The sequence below is a fragment of the Anomalospiza imberbis genome, chromosome 10 (genome assembly GCF_031753505.1).
Source record: "Anomalospiza imberbis isolate Cuckoo-Finch-1a 21T00152 chromosome 10, ASM3175350v1, whole genome shotgun sequence".
NCBI lineage: Eukaryota > Metazoa > Chordata > Aves > Passeriformes > Viduidae > Anomalospiza > Anomalospiza imberbis.
In genome coordinates, this window is record NC_089690.1 from 5967069 (window position 1) to 5994477 (window position 27409).

Genomic DNA, 27409 nt, shown 5'->3' on the forward strand with positions numbered 1-27409 from the left:
ACATATTCAGTTAGCTTTACAGCAACAAGGAAGAGTAACATAAACTAAGAGAGCTGTTAAATCAAAGCCTTGTCTTAGCCACTCTCTGTGCTGCTTAAAAGCTGGATATCAGTCAAATTACTTCATTGTATGAGCATTGGTATGTCAGAAATAACTACATGGCACAGGTGAGTACCTTCTGATTTTTTTTTCCCTATGTGTGGACTATTTTTGTGCTCTTGAAAATATTAGTCTTGTTTATATAACAGTGTATTTTCAAATCCAAAAATGGTGTAACAGGTATAATGCAAACATGTCCTCCATAATGAGAAAATACATGCGTTTAACAGACAAAAGAGCCTGTTCATCACAACTCTGCTTGGTGTCCAAGATGTAAATTCCTCTCCTGTGGTATTTTAACTTTGTAAACAAAATAATCTTATTTGCATGACTGAAGCTCAGCTCTTGGTTACCTGATTGTAAATTAGGGATATCTCTGAAAACACTGGATATGGTGATGTATGACCTCAGGGATGTGCACTCGGTTTCTGTTTGGTGTCATGACAGTTCTCCTTTTGGAATGGATGTACATGGATTGTGTGCCTGCCCTATCACTTAGAGCTCACTAGTTTCTCATACCTCCCTCCCTTATTTCATTAAGATTTGCATTGTTTTTCTTTTTGTATGAGCATCATCTCTGTAATTTTTTGTGTTTACTTTTCCTCTCGATGGAGCACTTTAAAGTGCAGTTTGCTCTGCTAGAGTCAACATTCTGATGGCCTTTTTTCTTTCATGAAAGAGGACAAGGAAAAGTAGTTTTTAAAAGACCTGTGTTTGGGTAGTGCTGGGCTTCTTCCCTGAAGGGAAAATGTCCAACCCCCTAGTTACAAGTTAATTTATTTTGATTACTACTTTCATAGCACAGTTTATGGCATAGCTGCTGAAGTCCTGGAGCACAAGTAATCACAGAGACTGAGAAAAAGAGCCTTGCTGTGGCTGCCTAATGTTTGGGTAGTAGAGAAAATAAAAACTGGGTTTTCCATTGTTTCAGTCAGAGATTTGACTTTTTCTCCAGCATTGTAACTCAAACATCATTGAACTGTTCAGCATTTTGAGTTCCATCCTTTACAAACTTCAGCTGATACAGGTGCATTTTGAGCTTTTTTCAAGATGGAAATTAATTGACTATTACCATCCATTTCTGTGTCGTTGCAGTCAACAGTTTCATGAGGATTCAATTTTTTTTAAATTATAGTTGGATGATTTCCCATGTTATCTGCATATTATTCATCCTTCTCAGTGCATCCTGTTACAGAAAGATTTCTGTCTGATCACACAGAATCTTAAATCCCCTCTGTGATAATGTGGTAGTTTACATCAACATTAACATTATTATTTGTTTTGGAAAAAAACCTGCTGCATATGCACATTATTAAAAAAAAACAAACAACTTACTCTTTTTTTTTTTTTTTTTGTTATTTATTCATGGACACATAATCATCATGAAAAATTTCATAGTAGATGTCCACGTTTGGGTATGCAGGACTCACAGAACATTTACTTTTACACCTAGGTCATAAAAGTTGTTTTCCATATCTTCACTCAAACTTAAGTACAGGCAAGAAGTATAAAAATTACCTGTCACATTATTCACAGGCTAGACCAAGGTAGTGTAATACCATGGACCACTAAGCTAATTTAGAAGAAAAATGAAAAGAGGTTTCTTTATAGAAGGCATTTGTATGTAATATATGTAGAAGAGTTTAGAATTTTGACAGTTTGAGATTGTATCCTCTTTAGAGAGAATGCATAATGATTTTTATTTCTGTTGAAATATGCATAACTTTCTGAAGGTAACTTTCAACTTTCATTAGGGCCCTTAAAAGTGATTTTTACCCACACTGTAAAACAGAGGGCACTAAATCTTAACTCTTCAGTGAATGTGGCTTCTCAGTTGTTGTTACCACCAGCCTCTGCATCCTCCCTCCCAACCTGTCCTGCCCTTTTTTCTTCCTTTTTATCACTCTTTAGGGAAACTTAACTGCAGTTTCTTCATTTCAGTATTTACATGCTTGGACTGACACATCATGCACTTCTCTCAAAAGAACTCAAAAGCTTTCCAAGATTTCTTTGTTACAAGAAAAGAAACAGAGGAACGGTCCTTGATGGAGAAAACTTAGGGTCTAGTTTACAAAAAAAATAACTCTTGTGTTGCAAGCCTCTTTTGTCTCTTTGATGTGCTGATGTTGGTGTAAGGGAGGGCTCAGGCAGCTTGGAGTGCTCTTCAGTGCATCTCCCTTGTGTCTGTTCTGAAGTGAGAAGGAAGCAGGTGTTTGAACCCCAAACACATTTCATTTTTAAATGCATCTATATGTATAATCAGCGTGGCTTTGTGGAAAGAAACAAAGTCTGTGGTGTAGTTTCATCTCCACAAATACAACCTTGTACCTGTGTGTGCAGCTTGAAAGCAAACCGGAGTAGTCTGACCTGTGGTATTCTTTATTTTTAACTGGTTTTGTATCAGTCATGTAATTACTGCTCAAACAGTTCCAGTGCTTAAAGTCAATCCGCTTGTATTTTCTGAAGTTCTGGAGCTCTATGTTATCTGCAGTTATCTCACCATCTTGAATCACAGCATTAATCCATTGTTGCTCCATATCCAGATTATTTTGTCCTGTGTGTGTCCTCCAGTCCCTTTCCATCCAGGAAAGAGTTAGTGCAGCCATGACACAGTCGTGAGAATTCTGACTGCTTGGATTATCTACAGCTGACCAGGCCCTTGTGGTAAATGTTCTGCTGTTTATCTGACATAATTACTTGTGTCCTTGATTAAGTGTCACCCAGTACCAATTAATTTATCAAGGCCAAGTATATTTATCAAGAAATTCCATTAGAAGCATCACAGCATCATTTTGCTGGGGGGATCAGGGTAGACCATGTACAAATACATGATGTGCTGCTTAGCTGCTCATCAGCCTTAGCTGCTCATCAGAGAACTTCAGGACCTGTGGCATTTGTGTGAATGTCCTCAGAAGAGATTTAGCACTGGTTGTCTGAGTCTGTAATTCCAGGGAGATTCTTACCCCAAACAAAAGCCTTGTTTTTCCTCTTGCATCTAGTCTAGGAGGGAGTTTGCATAATAGCAGTTGGTTACTGTGATGATCTGTGATTTGGTAGCTTTTCCATCTGAAAGTACAGCTCTGCATGGCTCCCCCTCATTCCCTGTTTTACTTCCCTATTCTCCCTGATACATGTTAAATTTTTTAAGGAAATAACACAGCTGGTAGTTGCCCATGGGGAGTTACTGGAGATGTTTCATGCCTGTATGAAAGAAGCAAAGTACCAATGTGCTTGGTATACCAGAAAGTCTTTGCAAAGAGCAAATGTGTACCAGCCTCAGGATGGTTGCTTGGGAACACAGGATTCCCTTTTCTGAGCTGCCTCTGGAGAGTTTGATGCTGTTGCACTTGCTGCTGAAAGAGTTTATTAACTGTGTAGTAGAACTTCAAGGGCAGCAAGGTGTGGCAGTGGGAGTTGGCTGTGTCAAGGTGAAGAGAGGTTTCATTTGTGTTTCTGGGCAAGCAGTGAGCTGCCAGTGTGTAACGAGGAATAGTTCCAGGAGTCCCCAGCAGGTTGCCTGGGACTACCTGCGGGTCCAAACCACAGCTGCCTACCTGACTCAGGGATTATGCTGGCTTTATAATATCTGTGCTTCTCTTTATTCAGACTGATTTTTTCCTGACCAATGTGTTTTTTCTGTCTCTAGCATAAATTAGTGTTTTCTAATTTCTCAGTTCAGCCAGGGGTTAGTGTAGTACTCACCAATAATTCATTAATTCATTAGTCCATCTGTTCATTTGGGCGCTAATTGAGTTGAATTTGGTAGTGAGAGCATGGTGAAATTGTTAAGGTTAATGACTCGGTGTTTTACAAGACAAAATGCATTTGATGTTCAATTGATTGCTTGAGTTGTTTTATTGAATAATATGAATATTTAGCTACTTAATTTCATGGAAGAGCATCTTTGTTATTGCACTAATGCTAGTGAAACTGATGATGCCCTCATCAGTTTGGATACATTACTCTGCTCCAAAAAATTCTGTCTGGCCTCACAAATCCTAGTGCTTTGATGTTCCAAACATCACACAGTACATCCAGAAGGGGAAAATTCTTTATGTAAACTTGCCTTATGGTATCAAAATCACACAGCTTCTTTAGCATTCGTTCACACTGCATGAGTACATGTTGTTTCTGTGAGCTCTGTCCTTGCAGATTCTCTCAGAGGCTCCTCAGTGTCTTGGAATTGACTGAGGATTGTTGGAAGGCAATGGAAGAAAGACAGCCTGCGAGTTAACAGGACCAATGGGATATGGGAAAATGTGAAAAAAATTGTTTAGTCACCAATTAATTGCCTCTGTTTGAAGCAGCTAGTTACTGAAAATACATATTATCTAAGGACAGATGTCACTGAATTCTCTGTTCTCCCTGGAGAATTAAATGGCCTGTTGCATTGATGGTAATGTTTTACCACTGTCCTTCTGAGTGGCTGCATTCAACCCACCAACTAAAAATATTCTGGTAGAATATCTGGAATAAGTATCAAAACATGTTTTGTGCCAATAGATATTAGTAGTGTGGCCACTCAGTTTTGTCTTTTTGGGGGTACAAATCAAGATCACTGGACAAACAAACAGCTGTGGTTTGGGTCAGTGATGCATTCTCGCTGATAAAATTTGCAATATTTGATATATCTTATCATGGACATTGAAGAACTGGTTAATAAGGCTTCTGATAAATCAATACTGTCTTTAAGACATTATTATTCTTAGCAAAAGACAATTTTTATTCTTACTGCAAGGTGGTGAAGCTCCCACCTACACAACATCTGTCTAGTGGCTAACATTAGCTCTCTTCATTCAGTGTAATTAGTTTTTTTTCTTTTGAGCACTAAAATTTAAAGTGGGAAATAGGAAGCACTGAATCAGGAAATAAAAGTATTGATAATATTTGATTGTGAAAAACATTTGATTGTGAAAGTCACTGGGATTCATGACTTCCAGCAGGACATCATTAGGGTGATCTTCCTGGATCTTAATGTTTCTGCATAATTAGAATGCTCACAATTGATCATAAAATGTTACAGGATGTTCTTGCACCATTCACACAACACATCCAAGAAAAGCTGATCTCTCTTAGAGGTACTGAATCTTACCGAGCCTCCTATTTCTAAGTTCTGACACTTTGGGAAGATCCTCTGTCAGGTTCCAGGTTTCTGACTTGGGCCACTCTTTCCTAAACTGCTAAATCTGCTTTCAGTGTAAAAAGCACCAAGGGAAAACTACAGAGGAATAAAGCCATGAAAGTATCCTGACATCCTAAAAGTTGCTTTCTTTGTGCTGCAGTCTGTGAATTGATAGCTTTACAGTGATTATTTCAATTCACTTACTAACATAAGGAAGAAAACATTAAATTAAAAGAGATGAGAGAAATGTGCTTATATTCTTTTCCTTATGACTGTTGGCTGGGTTTTTTTCTGGCTGCAGTTGAGTTGAATAATAAAATAACTCGTGCAGCAGTGATTCCAATTCTGCCTCTCCTGTATTCTTGTGCAGTCTTGTTTGGCAGGCCTTGCTCATTTTGTCCAGTACTGGGTAGCATTGCAAGGTCACTGCACATCTTTACCAGAATATTCAAACAGAAAATAGACGTGCTTTTGTTTCCTTTCTAAAAGGTCTTCAGTAAACTGAAATGGTGAAAATACAGAAGAAAAGACTCTTGTCAGAAACTCCTTCTGACAAGCCTGTTTTCCAGAGCAGGGGCATTCTCACCTTGAAGACACGTGTTAGGTTGTGGCAATTGCAGAGCTTTGCTTTATAAAAATAATTTTAAAGGGCCTATTTCATGTCTTATGCATCAGTGAAATAAACTTTTACATAATTTTATAATCCTTTGTGGATTTGGGAGGTGGTGTTTAATTAGCTATCTAGAGCATTTTCTAGCAAGGGTAAAGCCAGCCTGCTAGTGAGATGGAGAGGCAGAAAATCTCTTTTCCAGTATATTTGCAGCCCTATGGGCCTTTATTAGTGAGAAATCCTATATGCCTGTTATTATTTCATCAGTTCAATTTGAACCACATTTTGGCTTCAGTCTGTTCTATTCTTCATAATCTACTTTTTCAGTAAATCTGTTTCAGTCTGCAGTACCCTCCCAAAGTAAAAGTAATCCAGATAGATGATGATAAGCCATATTTTAGTCTATGAGATACGTTTTCCATTACTCTCTTTTTGATCCTTCTTACAGACAAACCTCTTGTTCAATCACCCTGCCAGGCAGCAAAAAAAGGGGGAAGCAATGGCCTTTTAGCCTAGGTGAGATGAAACAGCTCTGCCACAAAGAAATGCAATTGTGTATTTTCTGCCAGGACACTGTATACCAATTGCTTGACTTAGGGAAAATGGAAGAAGGAATTAGTGAGAGCCTGCAGTGCAGATTTCAGAGGTGTTTTTGTTCTTCTCGCTGCTTTCTCTTTATCTTTTCTCCTGGCAGGGCTTTCTCCATCACGCTATGACAATTTTTTGGCATTGGTGTTGAATACAGATGCAGACAAGTCCTGATGCAGTTGTGAAGCCTCTGGGATTCTAGGTAATAGTTTTGGGCACTGCACAACTTCAGAGTGTGTCTTGTGGGACTTCAGCCTCCCAGCTGAGCCTGTGCCCAGGTTGATTCTGAAGATGTGCAGTGTCTATGTTGTGTTTCAGCTGCCAGACACTGCACATTTCTGTGTATCCCTCAGTTCTCTGCAATTCTACTCTTTGTGCTGTAGTACTGCAAAAAGGCAGAAAGACTGAAACAGGTTGATAGCTCATGGAACACACACAGCATGTATTTATATTGGACAGGTGTCAGAGCATAGTGTCAGTCCTGATGCAGCAAAAGCAACCCCTACATTCTTATCTTCTAGACATTTTTCTTTGGTCTGTATGAAGAAAATAAACATTTTTCTCTTGGTATGCATCCTTCATTTGTGTATTTGCCTTGCAGGCTTTAGCAGTGTAAGATTAGCACATTTATGCCTCTTGCCTATCTGTACAAATTTGAGAAGGATTTCTGCTCTCACTTTTTTCCTCTCTTATTTTTACCTTTCCTGGTGCCTTCTTTTGTCTCCTGTGCACTATAAAATTGGTGCCATGAATATCGTGAAGTGCTGAAGGGCAATGCTGGCCTGAGTACGGACAATTCTGACAAATGTTAACCAGGATGGAGTCATGGAGTCAAACTGGATAAAGAACTTTAGACTTAAGATTGTTTTTCCAGATTGAGCATCTTTATTGCTGAGTGGAGAAACCTCCCCTGCCTGTTACTTTCAAAACAAACAAACAACAAAAAAGCCCCCTCTCACCTCCCCCTCCTCCCCTCAGCCCAGAAAAATTATTTCTGGAGATATTTGTGTCTTATTCACCAGGCTAAGAATAGAAGGAGCTCTTGTAAAAGCTGGGGAACATTCAGCATGCAAGAAAAATCAGTTTGGGCGTGGAATGAGAGCATATTAAGGAATTATTACCTACATTATTTGAGTACATAAACTCACAATTTCTCTGACTGGTAATTTTACTGTTTCTCAAGTAATAGTCAAGAAAACAGAATCTATTGTGGATTCAGCATTGTCCTGGTCTAGTAAAAAAATTCACATGTATTTGCAGAAAATAATTCCAGTTCTAAGACAATGTCTGGCAAAATTTGATATTTTTAAAAACTTTTTTATTTAATAACAGCAAAATAGATCTCTAAAGCATGTTTTGGTATTTACTGTTTTCCATTAAATCACCAGAAGTGCTGTGGGATTTTATTAATTATTTAAAATGCATTGGTTGAAAGTTGGCGTATAAATTGAAGGTATGAGACAGTACACAAGGGATGGCAAATTTAGTACCTTTAGATGGTGAAACATTTTGTTCACCTAATTAGTTAAGGAAGGATAAGTTAAGTTAGAAAAATGAGTGTAGAAAATCAGAAGTGAATTTTAGTGCAAATGTCCATCATAAATAAGCAAGAGCAAGCCAGATTTGGGGTTTTAAAATATTTTAGCCTGCATTTTCGATCTCCATTTAACTGATTCATAAATCAATTAATTACTGTCACAAGACCCGAGGGCAGCAGGAAATTGGGTTCAAATTAAAAAGAAAAGGAGGCAATTTGTTTTAAGATTGAAAGTTGAATGTTCAATCGAAGTTTAATCAGAAGTGACCCATTATTTGAAAAGTAGAACATCAATGTCGTTCTAATTTCACAGAATGCTTCATTAAATGAGTATTGAAAAGACCAGGTTAACTGATCATTCCAAAAGGAACAGGAGACAAAGGAAACTCACTTCCAAATACGTGTTATGCTTGTTCATTTCTCTTCTGAAGAGTTCACAGAGATACCAAATACTTTCATTGGGAAATTAAGGATTATTGGGGTGATCCTTTGTAGATTGTAATTTTGTTTGATAAAAGCATACCTTCATAGCAGAAGAGAAAATCTTCTTAATCCGTTTGACTAGCCATGAACTTAAAGAAAAATTAACAGAACACGGTGAAAAGCAAAGGCTTTTTCATCCTAAATTTTAGGATGTTTCACAGTGGTCTGACCCTGAAAAGGTTTTTCCATAATTTGATACCATCTCCAGAGCATTCACAATGCATTGAAGACTCTGCCCTCTGAACAAGGTGAGGGTGATGCTAATGCCTGGCCAGGGCAGAGGTGATGATTTGTGTTTAGGAGGTGAGTATGGGAGAGAATGAGGACAACAACTGCAGCTGTAGCTCCTACTGTGGCTGAAAAGCATAAAGGAATAATACTTTTTAATGCTTTTGGATTAGCAAGTCTTTCTCTTGGTGTGCATTTACTAGAAATTTGCTTAGCAAATTGCTGTTCAAAAAAAGCCAAAATACAACACTTACTTGTGAGCTTGGTGAAACAACGACAGAGAAGTGTGATTCAGTTTCTAGCTTGTGGAAGGTGTTGCTGCTAAATGCTGAGAGGTGCTCTTGGAACATCATCTGGATGCCTCTCTGGGCACAGGTGTCCCTGTGCTCCCTGGGATAAAGAGTGGGCTTCTGTTAGTTGGGAAGCTCATGCAGCTTTCTCTGATGAGCATGGTGCTTGAATAACAGCAAAAGGCAAGGGAAACAAAGTGTGACTTTCTAGCAGTTCTTTATGGAGGAGCTTGTTACGAGAAAAAAGACCAAAAAAAAAGCAGCCACAGCTGTTTTAAACAGTTGCTTTTACAAGTGTACAGCAAGATGATTTCAGATGTCAGCAAGTTATTTCCAACAGCAATCCTTTTCAAGATCTTTGCAAGCAGAGACTTGATTCCTCTCACGAGCAAAACAACTCATCACTTGTGATGTCCAAGTTGTTTTGCTTCATTTGCTGGTCGTTGCCTGTGTGTGTTGAGCTGTTCCAAAGGCAGAGGCCGAGGCAGCAGCAGAGGCTGGTTCACCTGGCCCAGCTGGGGTCTGGAGTGGGGTGGGAGAGAAGCCAGGTGAGCAGTGCCTCCCTGCTCTCCAGGCAGCTGGTCCACCAAGCTTTCTATTCCAAAGACATTTGTCTGGATGGAGCAATATGGAGCAATAATCTGACCTTGTGTAGCAAATCTAATTTGGTAGTCACTCCCTTCTCTGACTCTCAGTGAGATACTCAAGAGTGAATATAAATAATGCAACTCTCTTTCAGTTATTAATTGCATTTGTGTGACTGATGATTAGCACCACCACAGCAGAATGAGGGTGTTCCTCAGCAGCCCCCCAGTCAAATGGCAGGACTCTGTAAACTGCTGTGCAAACCTGAAACAAAGATGAATAGTTATGAGTGAATGCTGAAGTATGTATTTTATCATTGTAATAAATGACTTTGTGCATCTTCTCCCTGATATCTAAAAAAAAAAAAAAAACTGAAAGAAAAAAATTACTTCATTTATTTTTATGATGTTTCTGTGACAAGTTACGCAACACACAGATGCATCATTGAACACAAAAATTTATATGATGCGGTGCTAATTATATATATTCTTTTTTTAAGAAAGTGATGGGAGTTTGCTACGAAAAATAATCTCCTAGAAATGAATGGAAATACTGATAGAATATTGATCATGAAGGCATTAATTTATAGAAAAAATTAACAAGTAAATCTACCAGCAATGTCATGTAATTCCTGTTTTAGGCATCTGGGCACCTTTGAGGCTTAGAAGTTTGTTTAATATTGTTTTGCCTTTTTTTTTTCCCCAGTCCACTCCTTGGTATTGGTTTCTTGTTTCCTTGTGACAACAAATTTGTAAATAATGTCTTGCTTTTTTTACAGGACAAGAAGAGATGAACATTCTGTGCAAACAATATATTAGATTGTCTGGTGTTAAAATAATGGTGAACCTAAAGTATATAATTTTAGGGAATTGATAAAAATCCTTTATTATGTAGATGATATAACTGGATAGAGAAGTAGGATGGTTGCAGAAGATAAAAGAGTATTCCTTGATTATTGTTGTTACATTTTTCCTGAAGCCTTAAATCATGATGTAGTTAATAAAATGTCTGATTGCTGCTTAGCTCAGAATTAAGCTGCGTGGATTTTTTTTTTTTTTCTCGTGGTAGGCAAAATTTTTAGCTGCTTTGGGAAGCATCATTACAGAGACTACTGCCATTTCAGAAATAAAATCATGAGACTTAGAGGGTTTTTGCCTTTTTTGGGGGCTTAGAATCAGTTCATGAGATCAGTGAAATAAGTGTCATAATCGTCAAAATTTAAGAAATATTTGAATAATAATATTTGAAGAAATATTTGAATATTTTTCAATCTATCAACAAAATTCAATAACCAATTGAAGGAGGAAATCAGTGTGGAATCCTAAAAAGCCCCTTACTTCTTTCTCACAGAATTCCAGCTTTCTCTCTGAAGCTCTTTTTCCTGTACCTGCAACAAAAACTGAAGAGCTGGATCCCTCCTTCAGCCTGCATGAGACCATTGCAAAGGTAAGAGAAATGGAGATCACATTTATACATACTTTCCTCTTAAATTTGCTAATAATTTTGAAATGTAATCTATTTATTTCCATGTGAATCCCTTGAATATAGTTAAAAATTGTGGAGTTCTCTTCACTGGGATCTACGTTGGGAATACTCTTTACATTGGTCAACTTGTGTGATGGAAGCAGTTTCACGTGCAAATGCTTCATTTGAAACTATAACTTTTTATTCTTATTTTTCACTGCATATCACTCACAATCTGCTTTGCTTGTATATCCACTCAGGCTGGTGGAAAAGCTTGTGTTGATTTGAAGCCCTTCATCTCCATTAGGGAAATAGGATTTTAGTGTTTCTTAGGTTTTTTCCATGTACATGGGTTGATATTAAATGGCAGTTTAAAAGTTTCAGTGTAATTTTTTACATGAGGCTTGGTGTAAGTACTAATAATCAGCTAACTGTGCCTTGTGCTCTCTGATGTCCGTGGGTACCCTAATTTCATGGGCACTGAAAAGGAGGAGATTTCTGAATGTGGCAGAAAAAATGAACTAGAGATATGCAGCTATTAAACAGATGAATCTGTAATCTGAGTACTTAGAAGATTTAATTTGTCAGGACAATTCTCAGAACAATTCATATTAAGATCTTGGTGCTGAAAAGGTGGATTTAGGGTGGATTGCTGTGAGAACCATGCTGATCTGAAGCATTCAAAGAAAGAGAAATCTCTAAGCTTCCCAGTGGCAAAGAACTGAAACCTTCAGTAGAGTAGTGTGATGCAGTACAAAACTTGGTGGTGTCTTAAATTAGATTTGCAGACCTTGTAATTTCAATATAATAATGTATATAATACCAAGTATTAAAATGGAGTAGTGTGTGCTTGTGTGGCAGAAAAGGGATTTTCCCACCTGACAAGAAGTCAGATACAACTCCCGTTTTATCAAATGCACACTCAGAAAAACATGTGCTATTTTTAAATAAATTTCATCAGTGTTACTCAGCACAGTGTTTCATGATAACCACTCAATTCAGTGATTAACCAGTTTGAAAATACTTTTATGTCCACTGTCTGCTCACCAGAGCATCCCTATAAGACTAGGATCATGCAGTTCAGAAAGCTGGAATGGCAGACCCCTAACAGGGGATGCCACTGCAGCCACTTGCCCAGGACCATGAAATTATCTCATGTTGATTTTTACTCTGTCAGGCACCAAAGTAATGAAAGGCACACCAGAAGTGACATAATTGGTTTTATGATGAGTTATGGGTGCTGACAGACAACTCTTGAGAAAATTGTTAGCGAACCTGATTATTCTACACTCCAAATATGGAATTACGTACAGTAGAACTACTCTAATGCAATTAACTTCTAAACATTAAACAAAACAGCAAAAGGGAGGAGTATTTCCAATTCTAGGGGAGATAAGGGGGTTTTATGTAACATACTGAGATATTTCAATTTTTTAGAAATATTAAGTCTTCCAAGGAGATGACAGGCAGGTTCTCTTCCTGAAGCAAATGGAATGAAAACTATGCAAATGTAATGAAGAGACTGCTGGACTGTTGGTAAATGAAATTCACATTTTGACCACAGATAAGGTGCAGCACAAGAATGTTGACTGGTGGCATTTTCTAACAGGATCATACTGTTCTGTTCCTTTCAAGCATGGAAGGGATATATATTCCCATTCACCCGTGTTTACTCCCATTAATTTTCTAATATAGGGAACACTTTCAATTAGGCAATGCAGTGACGTCCATAACTTTGGTAGTTTCTTTCTCTGTAATCTTTCTAAAAATGAAAATCTGTGGTTTGGTGCATGCTACCTCTGCCAAGTATTTTAATCTTCCTGCATGGTATCTGCAAATGAGCTTGGTGATTTTATTTGTTTGTTTTTGGGTGGTGTTTGGTGTTTGTTTGAGTTTTTGTGGGTTTTTTTGGTTTTTTTTTTGCATGCCAAGATAATGCAATATATCTAAATTAACGTGGAGGTCTCAAACTCTTAAAATCCCAAAGAATTTTGAATTTTGGGATTTTGCTGATTTTGAATCAGTAGAATAGTACTGTGAACAGCATGTCTTTGTGGCAGAGTTTTATCAGAGGCATTTCAAACAGCGTACTTTTCCTGGCGTAGATATTTCAGCAGGGTACATTCCTGTGTTATTCCTACTGTATTGTGCCCTTTTGGGAAACAGATCATTCTTAAAAAGGTTGTGCCTGGACATGCCAACAGCTTCTGCATTGAGACATCTCTACATCTGTACATTCCACTGAGGTATTTTCTGTTTTCATTTAGAAATTGCCTCCATGTGGAGACAGAGGATTTGGCAGAATTGTTAGAGCAGCAGAGACACAATATTACTCCAGTCAGAGTTACAGCACCTAAAGCGTTAAAGAGTTTGTTTGGTGTGTGCAGAACTCATCTCATTGAGCAAACAGAAGTCTGATGCACCTGAAAATATATCCCAGAAAACCCTTTGTCCTTGCAAGGCCCAGGCAGATACATGGCAGCCTTCCCCCACGTCACTGTGTGGAGTGGAGTCTGGAAATTTTTCCTGTATGCTTTGATTTCCATCACAAAAATGTGGCACTTTGGAGTGTCCATTTTCACAGGTAGTTTCTCCAGTTAGCTTTCTTCAGTAATGTATTCTGTTCAATGTAATTTTTAAAATTCCTCTCTTAGTCGCGTGTGCCAGACTTTCCCATCATCTCTCAGTCTCTTCATCAAAGGCACAAGTTCTGCACAGACCAGCAGAGCTCTCACGTGAATTATGTTATGATTTTGTTCTTTCAAACTGAATTTGTCAAGCTCCCAGTCAACAAGCAGGAATATGGACTGGGGTAGGTGACAGAGATACTGGATGAGGTTAATGAAGCAGAAGAACAGGTCTCAGTGTGTGAAGTGAGGACCAAGGTGGGGGCCTGATCAATATCCATATTTCACAGTCTGCTGTTGATACTGAATTTTTAGATGTGGAGTTGGATCTTGTTGTGAATCTTACCAGAAATGTCTGGGGTACCATTTGTGTGCTCTGTCACACATGTGAATATGTTTTTTGGGCTGAGAAATTGCACTGTGACTTGGGGCATCTCTTAATTCTTCTCCTTGTCCTCCCACAGCTGTCAGCAGTTCATGGTTTTTTTCAGAGTTCTCATCTGCCCCAAGGTGAAGGAGCAGCATAGGGGCAATGTAATGTACCAGCTGCTCCAGTCACTCTCTAAGTTAAATAATTTGCTTTTTTTTCTGACCAACATCTCATATACTGGCTCTGAGAATCTTACTGGTATTTATGATTTGATGGTATTTGAGATGTTCAAAGCACAACTCTTTTGTCTATGGTGACACTGTGAATACAAACAAACCCAAACTTTGTGTTTTCCTGCAAAGCAGCACAGGCACCCATATTTCACAGGAATGGTTTGATTTAGCACATATTTTCTTAAGCATACAAGTGAGAATCTTTGTTTTACCTTTAGCCTTTGTGCTATATGAAAGAACATATCATATGTTATATAATATTGTATGAAAGAGCATATAATCCAGTTCAAGCAGAGGGTAAATACAAACCTGCTGAAAACTCCCTTCTACCAATGTCTGTTTTATTCTGTGGCTATTGTCAGCAGCAACAAAAGCAAGAGCAAATCTGGTGATAGAACCTGGCACATTAACTTTGTAATTGTAACTAGTAATTAATTCCATTAATTGTGGTGAATAGGAAAGTAACAACATTCAAAAGGGGAAAAAAAAAAAGCTGTCTGGGGATTTTCTCAGCATTAGGTGTGAGAGAAGTGACTTTGCTGCTAAAGACATGAGATTTTCTGACACAGTCATTCTGTGTTTGGCCAGACAGCATATCTGCTCCAGCCTAGTTAGGGGAGATATGCTTGGAATTTTTCAGTAGTTCTTCATTCCTAAAAGCAAGTAGCCTCAAGGACTATTGCACTTTATACTTGAACTCTGCTAGATAAAGACTAGGTAATAAAAATAACTGAAATTGCAGAACCCCTGGTAAAAATTTGATGAACCAGCTGTACCATCCAACACAGCTCTACTTGGTTAAGTCAGGTATTAAAAAACAGCTCTATTTCCCTACCCTCGGAAATTTTCCATATATTTTCTGCTGATATGCTAATATGCTTCCTTCAAAATGGAAGAATTATTACAGGACAGAACTAATTACATTTGCTCCTGTGACATATATTCATGAGGTTGTGGGAAGATGTCAAGGCTCTGCTATTACAAGATTGTTTCTGAGCTTTTTTTTTTTTTTTTTTGAGTCACTTCAAGGTAATGCTTTCAGCTTAGAGAACTCTGACAACTGTGAAAATATCGGAACAACCAGGAGCTGTGGTTTCAATGAATAAGAGGAAAATCAACAAAAAATATAGCAGCCATTAGTAGCGTGCCACGTGTAGAAACCACCCCTCTGGATTGTGTGTGAACATTCTTACCTGTTCAGTTCTCTGAATGAAAACAGAAATTATTTCTACATTCCTTAAGTATTTTTGATATTGCAGTAAGACATTATGTTCTTTTAAAAAGTTATCACTGGCTTCTGTCAGAATGTTTCTTAACCAGATTGCTCTTTGAAACCATTAGTTCCTCTTTTAGACCTAAATTGTACATGGCTACTCTCAAGATTTGTCTGCCAACTGTCAGTAAAAGGAAAAAAAAATCATTGCATCATTTTTCAAACTAGAGATGGAATTTAAACTTGTCAGCTCCATCTAATCCAATCAAACCACAGGATAAACACATCAGGTGATACATAATGTATCATCGTAAATTTTAGGATAGAAAGCCAAGATTGATGTTGTTTGTACATCTCATGGAACACCCTTTTTACTGCAAATTACAGCAATCTGAATAAGCAAAAGAAGATAGGTAGGAGTGAGAGGAAACATTGTTTAATCCCTATTGTAGATGCAAGAAAATGAAATACCATGAGTCAAAATGGTACTTACAATAACTGAGTAACTACTTCAGTTCCTCACCTGAATACAGAATGAACTTGTAAAATCTGATTTGTTTGACACTGTAGACAAAGACTGGAACATTTCAAAGCTGGAGCTAGATTTCTGAAGGTGCAATACGACAAATATTTGGGATTTGCTGCAATTTCAGCTACTGGCTGTGACCAACTGAACATTTTTTCTTCTCTGTACCAAGGCCACGTGAGTGCCTGTGTAAGTGGGGCTTACCTGCCTTGGAAAGAAGTTACATTTCTCACAGCAATTCCTTCCTTTGCCATGCCTTGTTTTGGTTTAGATCTGACTGCAGCTCTATCTGCATTGGTGACAGGCTCTCAGCAAAGATGTTTGTGACAGGTGTCATATTTTTTTTTGGGGAGGTTTTGTTTGCTGGTTGGTGATCATGACTGTACAAAGAAGCCACTGTATATTTATTGCACAAGTCAAAAGATTGTTTTCAGTTTGCCCAATAGTGGCTTTTTACTGTGCAATGAGAAAAATCTATTGTACATCCTTTGCTTTTATTTCAAAAATATAAGTTGCTGTGAGGGATGTCAAACAATTGGACAAGTGCATGCATTTTTTAAGGAAAGTCAACACATATGTTTATAGAATCATGTAATAATTTGATTTGTATTCAACCGCTGAAATCCAGCAACTTTAAATCTGAACAAACCTAAAAAACAAATCTGAAGCTTGCTTCTCTAATAGGTAGGAATATGCCTGGGGCTATTTGAATATTCCCCTGTTTCCCACTACCCTGTTCTTCACACACTTGGTTACTGAATGTATCAGACTCTAATTTTATTAATCCATTCTTTAGCACCAGTACTACCGTAGGGCATTTGTTATTGGCACACATGTATTGAATTGGTGGCTTTACAAGGAAGATGAATTTTTCTTTAAAGAAGATGCCAGCAATCTAGAGGAATAGTTCCTTTGGGTACTCTAAAAGTACCTTGTCTGTTGTAGCAGCTCTCTGTAGGAGCTCTTTTCTGTCTACAGATCTTTTGACAAAGATGTCAAATCAGACAGTTCTTTCCCCAGTGCGTGCCTCTTAAAACATGAAGTTTCTACTAACAATAATGTAGCAACTACTTTTATTTTTTTTTTATTTAGCATATTCCAATTTACATTTGAGTGAATATGAGGTAAAGTCAGTGGAACTTTAGTATATGCCCAAGTGACAAGGGATGGAAATAGCTGCTTCTGTACTAAGAGTTAATTAGCTGGTTTTGCAAACAACTTGCAGAAAGACCTGGGGAATACAGCTGCCAAAGTGGATGTTTCTTTGTTTGTTTTACTTTTTGGACCATAGTTATAACTTCCTTTGTGTACAGTTATTCCGTGTATCCTAGACATGTTTTTCTTTATATTGTTCTGTTACATAGCTACGATCACATTGCAGATGTTGAAGTTTACAGACACTGAAGTTTGTTTCATGAGCTCAGTCCTGAATTCAAAACCAAATTTTCAAGACTTGTTGTCTCAAATAATTTTAAAATGACAGATTTCCTTAGGAGACTTAGCCCAATCCATAGTGGTTTTAATCTTGTCTTTAAATGTGGACACCTATTTTAGCATCAAAGTGATGGCTGAACTTTTCTGCAACCAGGTTCTTGATGCTGAGCATTTCTTGGGATTGGAGTCATCCAGAGGGGGGAGGATAAGACCAAAATTAAACATCTAGACAATGCATAAGAGCTGTGTGTCCTGGAAAAAAGCTCCTAAGAACCAACATATTATGGCCTGAGCTGAGAGATGGGATACCTGAAGGAACCTAAAATTATAAATTAAGCACAAACTAATGTCTGCCCTTATTTAAGTTTAGCCCTTAAATCCTGGTCAAGAGCCAAAAGAAACAGCTGAAACTTCAGATTTCAGTGTGCAGCACCATGGAATTCTATCCTTGCATTTTACATGGTGTGGCACTAAGAGCTGGGCTTGTTTCAAATCCCTGCTCTTTGATGCCTTCATTGCAGATGTGCTGTGAAAATCTGATCCCAGTGGCAGATAATCTTTACTTGAAATTCTCATTCTGAATGTTTTTTAACTGGCTGTGTGTGACAAAGCTGATGTATTCTCAGTGATAAAAATCTTCAAGATATTTTTGTAACATAATCCTGTGCATGAAATTGTACTCTGCCCTTGTCCTTTATTTTCTCCTATTCTGTCTCCTAATACGTGGATGTGCAGGCAGCTCTACTGGGTCTAACTGAAAAGCACAATTAAATGTTTTTAAATATATCTCCTGAAATGAAGGATTGCAAAATTAGCATGAAGACTGTCTTTTCAAATACAATTGGAAAGCATGAAGAAATTTTGTCAAGTATAGAAGGTGTGAGACAACATTAGTGTACACTTAAAAAATTTATGATGATTCAAAAAACAATGTAAATGAAGGTATTACAAAATCCCAGCAAGAACATGTTGTTTGTAGGGCTGTTTTTGTTATGAGTGTAGTCAAAAAGAGAGTATTGCCAGTTTGCTGAGACACTCAAGTATTAAAGCTGCCATCATTACACCAATTAATGTTAGTTTCAGAACAGATGATGAGCCTTAAATTAGAATTACAAAATTAGCAGTGTCTCTCAGGGAATTGTGGGCTGAAGACCCTGTATCAGAAGGAGTGGGGATGGTGTTTTCTTATTTCAGTAGAGAGAAGGAAAGAGATCATCCTGCAATAACATCAGGGTTTGGTTTTTGATCTGTTCAATACCCTTGAGAAGAGAGAGGCTCAGCTGAGCAGCAGGGAATAGTCTGTCTCCCTGTTTCACCTTTGTGAGCCTGAAACCAGATTTCTGTTTGCTGGAAAAGCTCTTCATTCTCTGCCCCAGACAACAGGTGTTAACAGCACTGAAAGAATTTATGTAATGTAGAGAAGCAACACCCACGTTCTTGAGTCCATTCCTGCTGAAGATCACTCTGTGGGGCCTTGAGGCTTCCAGAGTCCCAGCAAAGATATTCCCACCTGGATAACGAGGAGGGGCACAGGCAAATAAACTCAGGCTCCTCCTGACCAGGGTCAGTTTGGCCTTCAGGACTCACGTGCTCAAGTACAATCCCATTTCCCATTTGAGTCCAAAAGAATAGATGCAAGCCTGTTGGTCAACATTAATGAGATCTGATTAGCCAACAGGAGTGATCACCCCACCCCCCAGCAGTTTCTTGGGCCAGGGGCCGGTTTTTGTCTGTAGCAAACCATAACATTAAAGCAGTATAAAAGATATACCTTCCTGCAGTGGAAATGGTATTTCTGTTTCATAAGCAGAGATCATATGCTGGCTATGAAGCTATTTTTTATTTTAATACCTTCTTGTAAAACTAATGGCTAGGAGTTTCATAAATTACAGCCTAATTCCAGCCATGCACATATAATATTGATTTTAAAAGGTACAGCATCTGTATCATCTATTGAAATAATTTTAGTTCAAAATTTAAACTAATATTACAAAGTGCTGCATTTCAACCTAAAGTATTTAATGACAAGAATCCAGTAGCCAATAAATGAAAAACAACATTTCAGAAAGGTAGAAGGGAAGAAGGATAGAAGTTGTTCTGGGGTAATGGAATTGTATATTCTAGTATGCTGCAGCCTTTTCCTCATCTAAAAGTGATATGACTGTGGAAATAGAGAGAAATTTCTTCAAAATCAGGTTATCAATAAAACTATATGTCCTGAATGGTGCTAACTTTGAGAAGTCATTCATAAGAAAAGTAATTTTTTCTTAGTTATGTGGTAATTCTTCAATCTCAGAGAGTGCTTGTCTTTTCCTTAGATGAAAGAATAGTGCATTTATTTTGCTGCTGGGCTATATCACTAATAGGTGTACATGGATATTGCATAATATTCTGAGACAGTGCCAAATTTCTACTTAATCTGTTCTAAATTATCACAGATAAGCAGTAAAATGATCTCCATGTTGCTACCAACAGATGTGCTCCATCCACACTTAGGTGCTAACTACTTTAGAACAATTAAACTCTGAACATTTATTTTCTTGTGATATAACAGTTCTAATTTCTAAATAGCCAAATAAATAGCAACACATTTCCACCTGACTGAGGTTTTTTCTTAATTTATTCAAAGTAGTTAATTGGCAGTTATTCTTCTACTGGCTTATTTGAGCTGTGTATACACACAGAGTTCATGAAATTGAAATACTGGGGAAAAGATATTACTACAGATTATCTACTCAGTGATGTTTGGTATATTTTTAAAAGACATGTTAAATGTAACACAAGTTTTGGGTTTTTTTTATTATTAATTAAGAGAGTACTGACAGTTGTAGGCTCTAGTCTACTGGCAGACTTTTAATCACAGCTTTGCAAAACATCCAAGGCAACAAAAAATTCACTGCCTTCTTTACAATCAGCTTATTTTTGCAACATATCGTGATTATAATGGGTGTATTGATATTTTTTTAATAACAGCTTTAAAACACAAAGGTGAAGATAGCATAATTTTTTTTTCATTTCCTCCTTAAGGTGTTTATTTGAGATACCATTCTGAGAAATCTATTTTTAATAACTTTGTGGCATCTGACAAGGTGCCAGCATTTCTTATCATTCAGATTTCACTTTATAAAACTACTGATTAGTGCCCTCTGTTAGATAAGTGCACCTGACATAAACAGATGAGTCAAATAATTCGATTGTAGTCCTGGTTCTGTGTACTTCAGTGAAGCTCACTCTGGCTTCACCCAGTACAGAAGCCTGTGGTTGACATGAAGGGTTCATATAGAAATTATTTGTCAGCCTTTTAGCTGCTCATGAAGTGTTTGAGCCTGTAAGTGCAGATACACTCCTGGATTTTCGGTACAAACCAAGAGACGGCAGCTGCAGATCCAACTCTTTGTTTTTCAGAATAAAATGTGTAGTTTTGGCTTTGTGAATGCCAGAGCTGTTGGGAATTCAATTATAAGCCATACTTGGGATGCTGTTGGTAATCCCCCAGCACTGTGCCGTGCTTGAGACAAGAATTCAGTCCCAAGGCTTAAAAGGATGCAGAGGAGCACTCTGCAGACAAAAGGCTAAATACTTAGATTTATGCAGCTGAAAAACTTGATTGGACTCAGTGGAATAAGTGCTCTGCTACAGAAGTTTTAAGTGTCATTAAAAAGCAAAATTGATTGAATCAACATGAAGAAAAAGTTTCTTTTCTTGTCTTTATTTTCACTTCAAATAAGGAGAACATTCCCTTGTATGGGCGGAGCTTGGGGCTCAGCACATTATGTCCTTTCATTTTTGGGTACTGCTCTGTCGTGAGATGACTTGACAAAAGAGTTTTTAATAGAAAGACTGTAATATAAGGAATTATCTAAATAGTGGTGAAGTAAAACAATGTATATAAGTACTTAAAGAAAATGTAGCAACTTTCACTGTTACATATCTTGTTTTTAATATAATTTATGGATCTTACCATGGAGGAACATATTTGAAATTTAAGTTGTCAGTTCAACTTTTTTTCCTGCTTTTTACAAGTGTCTCAGGAAGAGTAAACAATTCTTCAAATAACAAGGACGACTTTCTTCCACCTGTCGTTGCTACATCACTTCAGATTCCCTATCTCTTCCCTTCCTGTCACCTGTATCCCATCAAATGCCGAACTGAGTGCCAAGTTTTAACACCTGCTGTTGGAATTGGATTTTTCCAAAGGCTTTGAAGCTAATATAATAATTAAGATTATCAGAGGTCTCCATCAGTTGGACGTTGCTGCCTCTGTGGCTCCCCAGCTCCCCTGAGCCAATCTGGATGCTGCCACGGAGTGAGCAGGGTTAGGTTTGATCTGACTGAAAAGGAACCATTTGGGTTTGCTGTTGGTTTTGCTGGAGGCTTCGTTTTGTTTTCAGCTCTCGGATCTGATTTGCCATCCGAGCTTTGGTGCCTGTGGGAGGATAACAGTGAGAAGTGCATGTGGAGTGTGGCACAGGGCTTATTCCAGCGACTGCAGAATTCCTGGTAGGCTTTGAAATTTGAACTGAAAGGGTGTTAAAATTGGCCTGAGGAGGATTTGTTCTTTGCATGCCAGTTCTATGGCGAGTTAATTCCTAGGTCTGCTTAAAATGCATGCCTTAAATTTAAATAGTCCTTTCTGCATCTGTTGTTGATGTTATTCCAATAGAATTGTAGAAGAATTGTGGCTAAACGTGCCATATAATGACAAATTGCTGTTTTTACAAAAAAAAAAACAAAAAACAAACAAACAAAAAAAAACCTTTGCTTTGTCGATGGAGTATGATTTATTTTGAACTTTGAAGGAGAACATGAGAAACAGATTACAAAGCCTTTTATGAAACTCAGTGTTACATCTGGGCTTCAAGAACTCACTGTAGAAATTCTGATTGGAATTTATAGAACATGATTAAGAGTTAATGTGTAAGGGCTGTGTGTGTAATTTTAAATTTTGATGCTAACATCTGAGACCCAAAACTGTGATTTAGAAATAAATCTATTGCTTGTACTGGCGAAGTCCACAGGAAAAATCAAAAACGAATCAAAACTTTATTTAGGTTTTATTGGTAAGATTTATATATATGTTATGGTTTGTATAAATCTGTTGTGGGGTTTGTAAATAGGCTTTCAGATTAGTAAATCCATTTGGACAATATTTGCTGAAAACCTAAGGGATATGCATTACTTGGCATTTAGGGAAGTATATGCTTTAGGGAAATTCCTAAAAATGCTTTCCTGTTTTAGTTCTGGCAACCTTTATGGAGAGTTATTGAAAACTGAGCTCTTTGAAAGCGGATTTGCATCTCCCAGTTTTATTAGGGAACCGCTGTTTTTATTTACCACTAATAAACTGGTTTCATATTGCAGCTTTATTGTTGCTCCATACCTAAAGAAAAATTAGTTCCTGTGCTGTATGTTTAAGAAAGCTCCTTTTCAGAGTTAAATCAAACACAAATCTAGTCAAGCTGGACTTGTAGCATGGTTTGCTGTTTAGTTATTCAGACTCTAGTCTTTTTGCTGTGTGCTTTTTACTTTTTGCAAACTGTTTGATTTACCACAAACTGTAGTTAAATAATCATAGTTTATCTAATTGGGGAAATTGCATTAATAAATGAAAGACAAATTTTTTTTTTGTTTTGTTTTTAAATGGAATGCTGTGTGTTCAAGGATACATGGTTTTGGTTAGAATGGCACTACCAGATCATTTCTTTGCACCAGATAATCTGGCTGTAGAAAGAGATTGCACTACAGAGGCATTTAAAGGTTTTTGCTTTCCCATTCTGGGTATTCACCACAAGGACTGTCACCAGGAGGACAAAGCTGGTGGAAGGGCTGGAGCACAGGTGCTGTGAGGAGCAGCTGAGAGCTTTGGGGTTGTCCTGTTGGGAGAAAAGGAGGCTGAAGGGCAGGCTCCAGTGACAGGACCTGTGGGAATGGTGCTGAGCTGTTCCAGGGGAGGTTAGGTTGGATATTAGAAAGCATTTCTTTACCAGCAGGGTGGTCAGACATTGGAACAGGCTGCCTAGAGAGGTGCTTGCTCCCCCAAGCCCGTCAGTGTTTAAAAGGCTCCTGTACAATGCCCTCAGCAACATTCTGCAACCTGGTCAGCCTTGGGTTGGCCAGGCAGTCACACAGAAGGATCCTTGCAGGTCCTTCCCAACTGAAACAATTCCATTCTGTTCTCTGTGGATGCCTTCTGCCAGGCTTTTTCTTTAACACTGTTCACAAGCCTGGAGAGGTTTGACTGTGAGTTTTACACCGGCTCCGTGAAGTCTCATGGTTTATAGTCTGGTTACCCAGCACACAAAACATGTTTTTAGTAATTGACTCTGGAGATTCACCTGTTCCAAACATCACCGCTAAGAAGATTATACAAAGCAAAAGGGTTTCTTAGTGAGAAAAACATTTTGTAGATCTGCTTCACCACTAGCTTTTATTTAAAATGGCAGCAAATTGAAATGCAGTTAGTTTGTCACGCCATGTCAGAGGTCAAGTGGCATGAGGTGAAAACGCAGTGCTGCAAGGCTCCTGGGCATTTCTGCATTCCTCTTCAGCTGGTTCATGGGAGCTTCCTTCTGGAAAGAAGAGCCCCGATCCTACAGCAGCGCTCTGCCCTCAATCAACACTTTTATCTTGGCATAAAAACTAATAATTCATGCAGTCTCCAATAGCCATTCCTAACAACTCTATTGTAATATAAAAAGCACAACATGATAATGAATAAAAGATTATAAAATTATATGGGCACATTAAGACAGGTATGTCTGGTGGAATGGAAGATCTGATATGAGGAGCTGTTTAGCAACTGTTGCAAATGCAATAAAAACAGAGCTGCATGAAAGAACATGAGTAACAGGAGTGTGTCTTTACTACATGACTGGAAAGGAAGGATTAAATTTGAATTTAAATGATCATAGCCTGCAGAATATCCTGAGTTAAATCACAAGAGTTTTGGAATCAATAATTTTCACATAGCCAAGAAATGCTTTAAGATTGAATATCTGGTCTCCCTGGTCAGTTCAAATTTGAATACTATTTATCTTTTGTGAAACTGTGATCCTAGAAGTACTACTTCTGAGCTAGGAAAAGAGCAGATAATGAGAAATACATGACGGAATCATTGACTGAACCCCTCCATGCAGCACAGTTTGATTTTGGGGTAATTGCAAGGCGAGGTTGGGCCTTTACATAAATAACATCTTTCATAAAAGTGATGAAGAAAATGGGCGCACAGAAAGATTCTGTCTCGACTGACATGAGCAATATTCTTCTGAACTTGGAGTTCCAGCCAGTGTGCTGGTTTTGATTGACATATCTAAGGGAAATGTTAAGCTTTTTTCTTCCTTTTTTCTTGAGATAAACTGAACAAACTTGCAGCTGACAGGATCTCATATGAGATCCTAATGAGGCAAAGAGAATGAAACATTTCTTTTTATGCTGAAGTGCCAAAACTGTAATGACATTGTATCACGGTTTTCAAAAAAATACAAAGATAAAAACTCTTGCTTGTAACTCAATAGATATTTTGAATAATGTAGTGGACTGAATGCTGAATGTTGAGGAAACGAGTTAATCAAAACTCTTCTGTCTCATCTCTTTTTTTCCTTTTCCCACTGGAGGTTGGGAATCTTCCATTGTGTTCCCTTTCTCTTGCAGGAAGAAAATCTCTGTCCACAGTAAAGTCTCACAAGAGAGGGGAGAACTAATTATTTGACAATAAGGAGCTATTTCTAATTGTGTTCTAAGTAACACTTTTTTTTTTCTAGATAAAGTATGCTATAGACATTTTTCAAGTGCTTATCTAAACCAGCCTATTTCAGAAACTCTGTGCTCTAAATGCTTCATTTATATCACTTCATTTTAAAATTAGCATTATCCTAAATTAGGAAATTATTTGATGTTCCAAACAGCACTACTATATCAATATAAACCACATAAAAAATCAGCTAAATATGAAAAAAACTAAGTAGTCCAAATACAAAGCAAGTTTTATTAAAGTATCAAATTTTAAAAAAATAAAATTAGGAATTTCACTTACTTCAAAACATCCTTCACTGGAAAAAAAATTGTGATTCAATTGGAAAAAAATATCAATTATTGAAAATTTTGTTTCAAAATTTCCCATTTTGTCTTGTTATGTCAACAGGCAGTGCAATGCTGGCATGATTGTTCTTTACCACTAAGAATATTGCTATATTTCTTTGAAAGGCTCCACTTCTGCTGATTTTCCATTGAAAATTGGATCACTGCGAGATGTCTAGAGCTTTGAAAGGATGAAACCCCAAACAGAAATATTGCAGCATTCTTCTCTACTGTGTCAGAAGTAAAAAAACCTCACAAAACACAGTCACAGCAGCAAAGAAGAGAGCAAGAGTGTGTCAGCTGAAAGAGATTAGGTTGGGATTGGATATTAGGAAGAAATTTCTTTACTATGACAGTGGGGAGCCCTGGCACAGGGTGCCCAGAGAAGCTGTGGCTGCCCCTGGATCCCTGGAAGTGTCCCAGGCCAGGGAGGATGGGGTTTGGGACATCCTGAGCCAGTGAAAGGTGTCCCTGCCCATGGCAGGGGCTGTTACAAGTTGAAGTCTACAACATATTTGATTATAGTCTGCCTTAGAGAGGTTATTTTTTTTCCAAATTACAGTGTGTAGTTAACAGATAAGATGAATTTCTAATGGGAAAATTCAGTTTCAGATTTTGTTTTCTGTTATCTGGCACATTTTTAATTGATCTGTATTTGCTGGAAAAGGACCAGGATACTCTGGAGCCATTTGTTTTTCTTAGTTAAGCAGAAGCAAACAAAAATAAACCTTAAGATGCTTGGGTACAGCCAATGTCTGAACCCACAGCAAATGCTTTTATCTCATTCTACCATTACAGTTACTAAAAATTATCAGTCTCTCATTGCCTGAGTGTCACAAGAGAAATTCAGCTTGGTTTTTTATTAAAGCAAAACTCTGAAACATGCAATTTTTCTGCTCTTGGTGCCTCTACAGTCACCATTTCTCCAGGCCACAGTGCAGGAGAGTGAGGCTGTTAAAGGGGCTTGGCTGGTGCCCTTCAGCCCCATAAATGTTCTGCTGGCAGATGTGTCCTGGGAATGGGAAGGCCTTGACTTTGGTCTTGCTCAGCTCTCGTGTCCTGACAAGAGAAATTAATTTCTTGCTTGCCTAAGAAAACAGTCTCTTACATTGGCAGGAGCATCCAAATTCTGACAGTTGTGAAAAAATTCTGAAATTCTGAAAGCTTTGGACAGTTGTGTTGTGATTATGTAGCAGAACAAAGTGGCTACATGGGCATATTTTTAAAAACTGAGTTCTAGTTCCAAAATAAAGAGATATAAACTTGTGTCCCATTTAATACCCTATGCATTCAGCCTGTCCAGAAACAGGTGATGTGTTGTTGTTAATGATCTAATTTTCATCTTCCATTTCTATGCACAGTAAATTGGTGGTAGGTTTTCCTGGTGGGCTTTCAAGAACGGAGATCAATACTTGCAAATTCATACAAAGTTTTTTTTTTTAAATAGCAAACCCTTAAAAAATATTACAGTGCATGAAGTTGTTTCCCAATAAATTCTAATTTGGATTAGAAACCAAAGCAAGGAAATGAGAGTCATGGTGAGGAGCACAAAAAAAGGAAACATGTGGGTTTGATCAATACGTTCAATTTTTTTCTTTTTTTCCCCTGCTTATGGTTCAGCTATGTACTTTTATTCTGTTCCAGCATTTGGAGGGGAGAAAAAGAAGCAGAAATTATAGCAAGAATTTTTTGTTTTTTCAGTAGATTGGGTTCTCACTTGTCTTCTGTAGAGATATTTAATCCACTAGCCTAGTTCTGGGTTGGGGATAATTTTTCTACACAGTAAGAAACTATTAAATAAACCTAGTGGGCATGCAGCTGAGTGGGTTTTGGCTTTTTGCTCTTTTGTAGATGTCATCAAGAAACATTTTTTAAAGGCTTGTAGTCTCTTTCTTCATATTCTATTTCTTCATATTCTATCATG

General features: G+C 37.7%; 1 protein-coding gene across 3 annotated transcripts in view; it reads left to right on the forward strand.

Moving 5' to 3' along the window:
* The window catches only part of NAALADL2 (N-acetylated alpha-linked acidic dipeptidase like 2), a 310270-nt gene that overhangs the window by 243865 nt on the left and 38996 nt on the right, over positions 1–27409 (forward strand). For all 3 annotated transcript variants that reach the window (XM_068200323.1, XM_068200322.1, XM_068200321.1), the window contains one exon: positions 10893–10988. In XM_068200323.1, coding sequence (XP_068056424.1) covers positions 10893–10988 — 96 coding nt within the window. The remainder of the gene's footprint in view (positions 1–10892; positions 10989–27409) is intronic.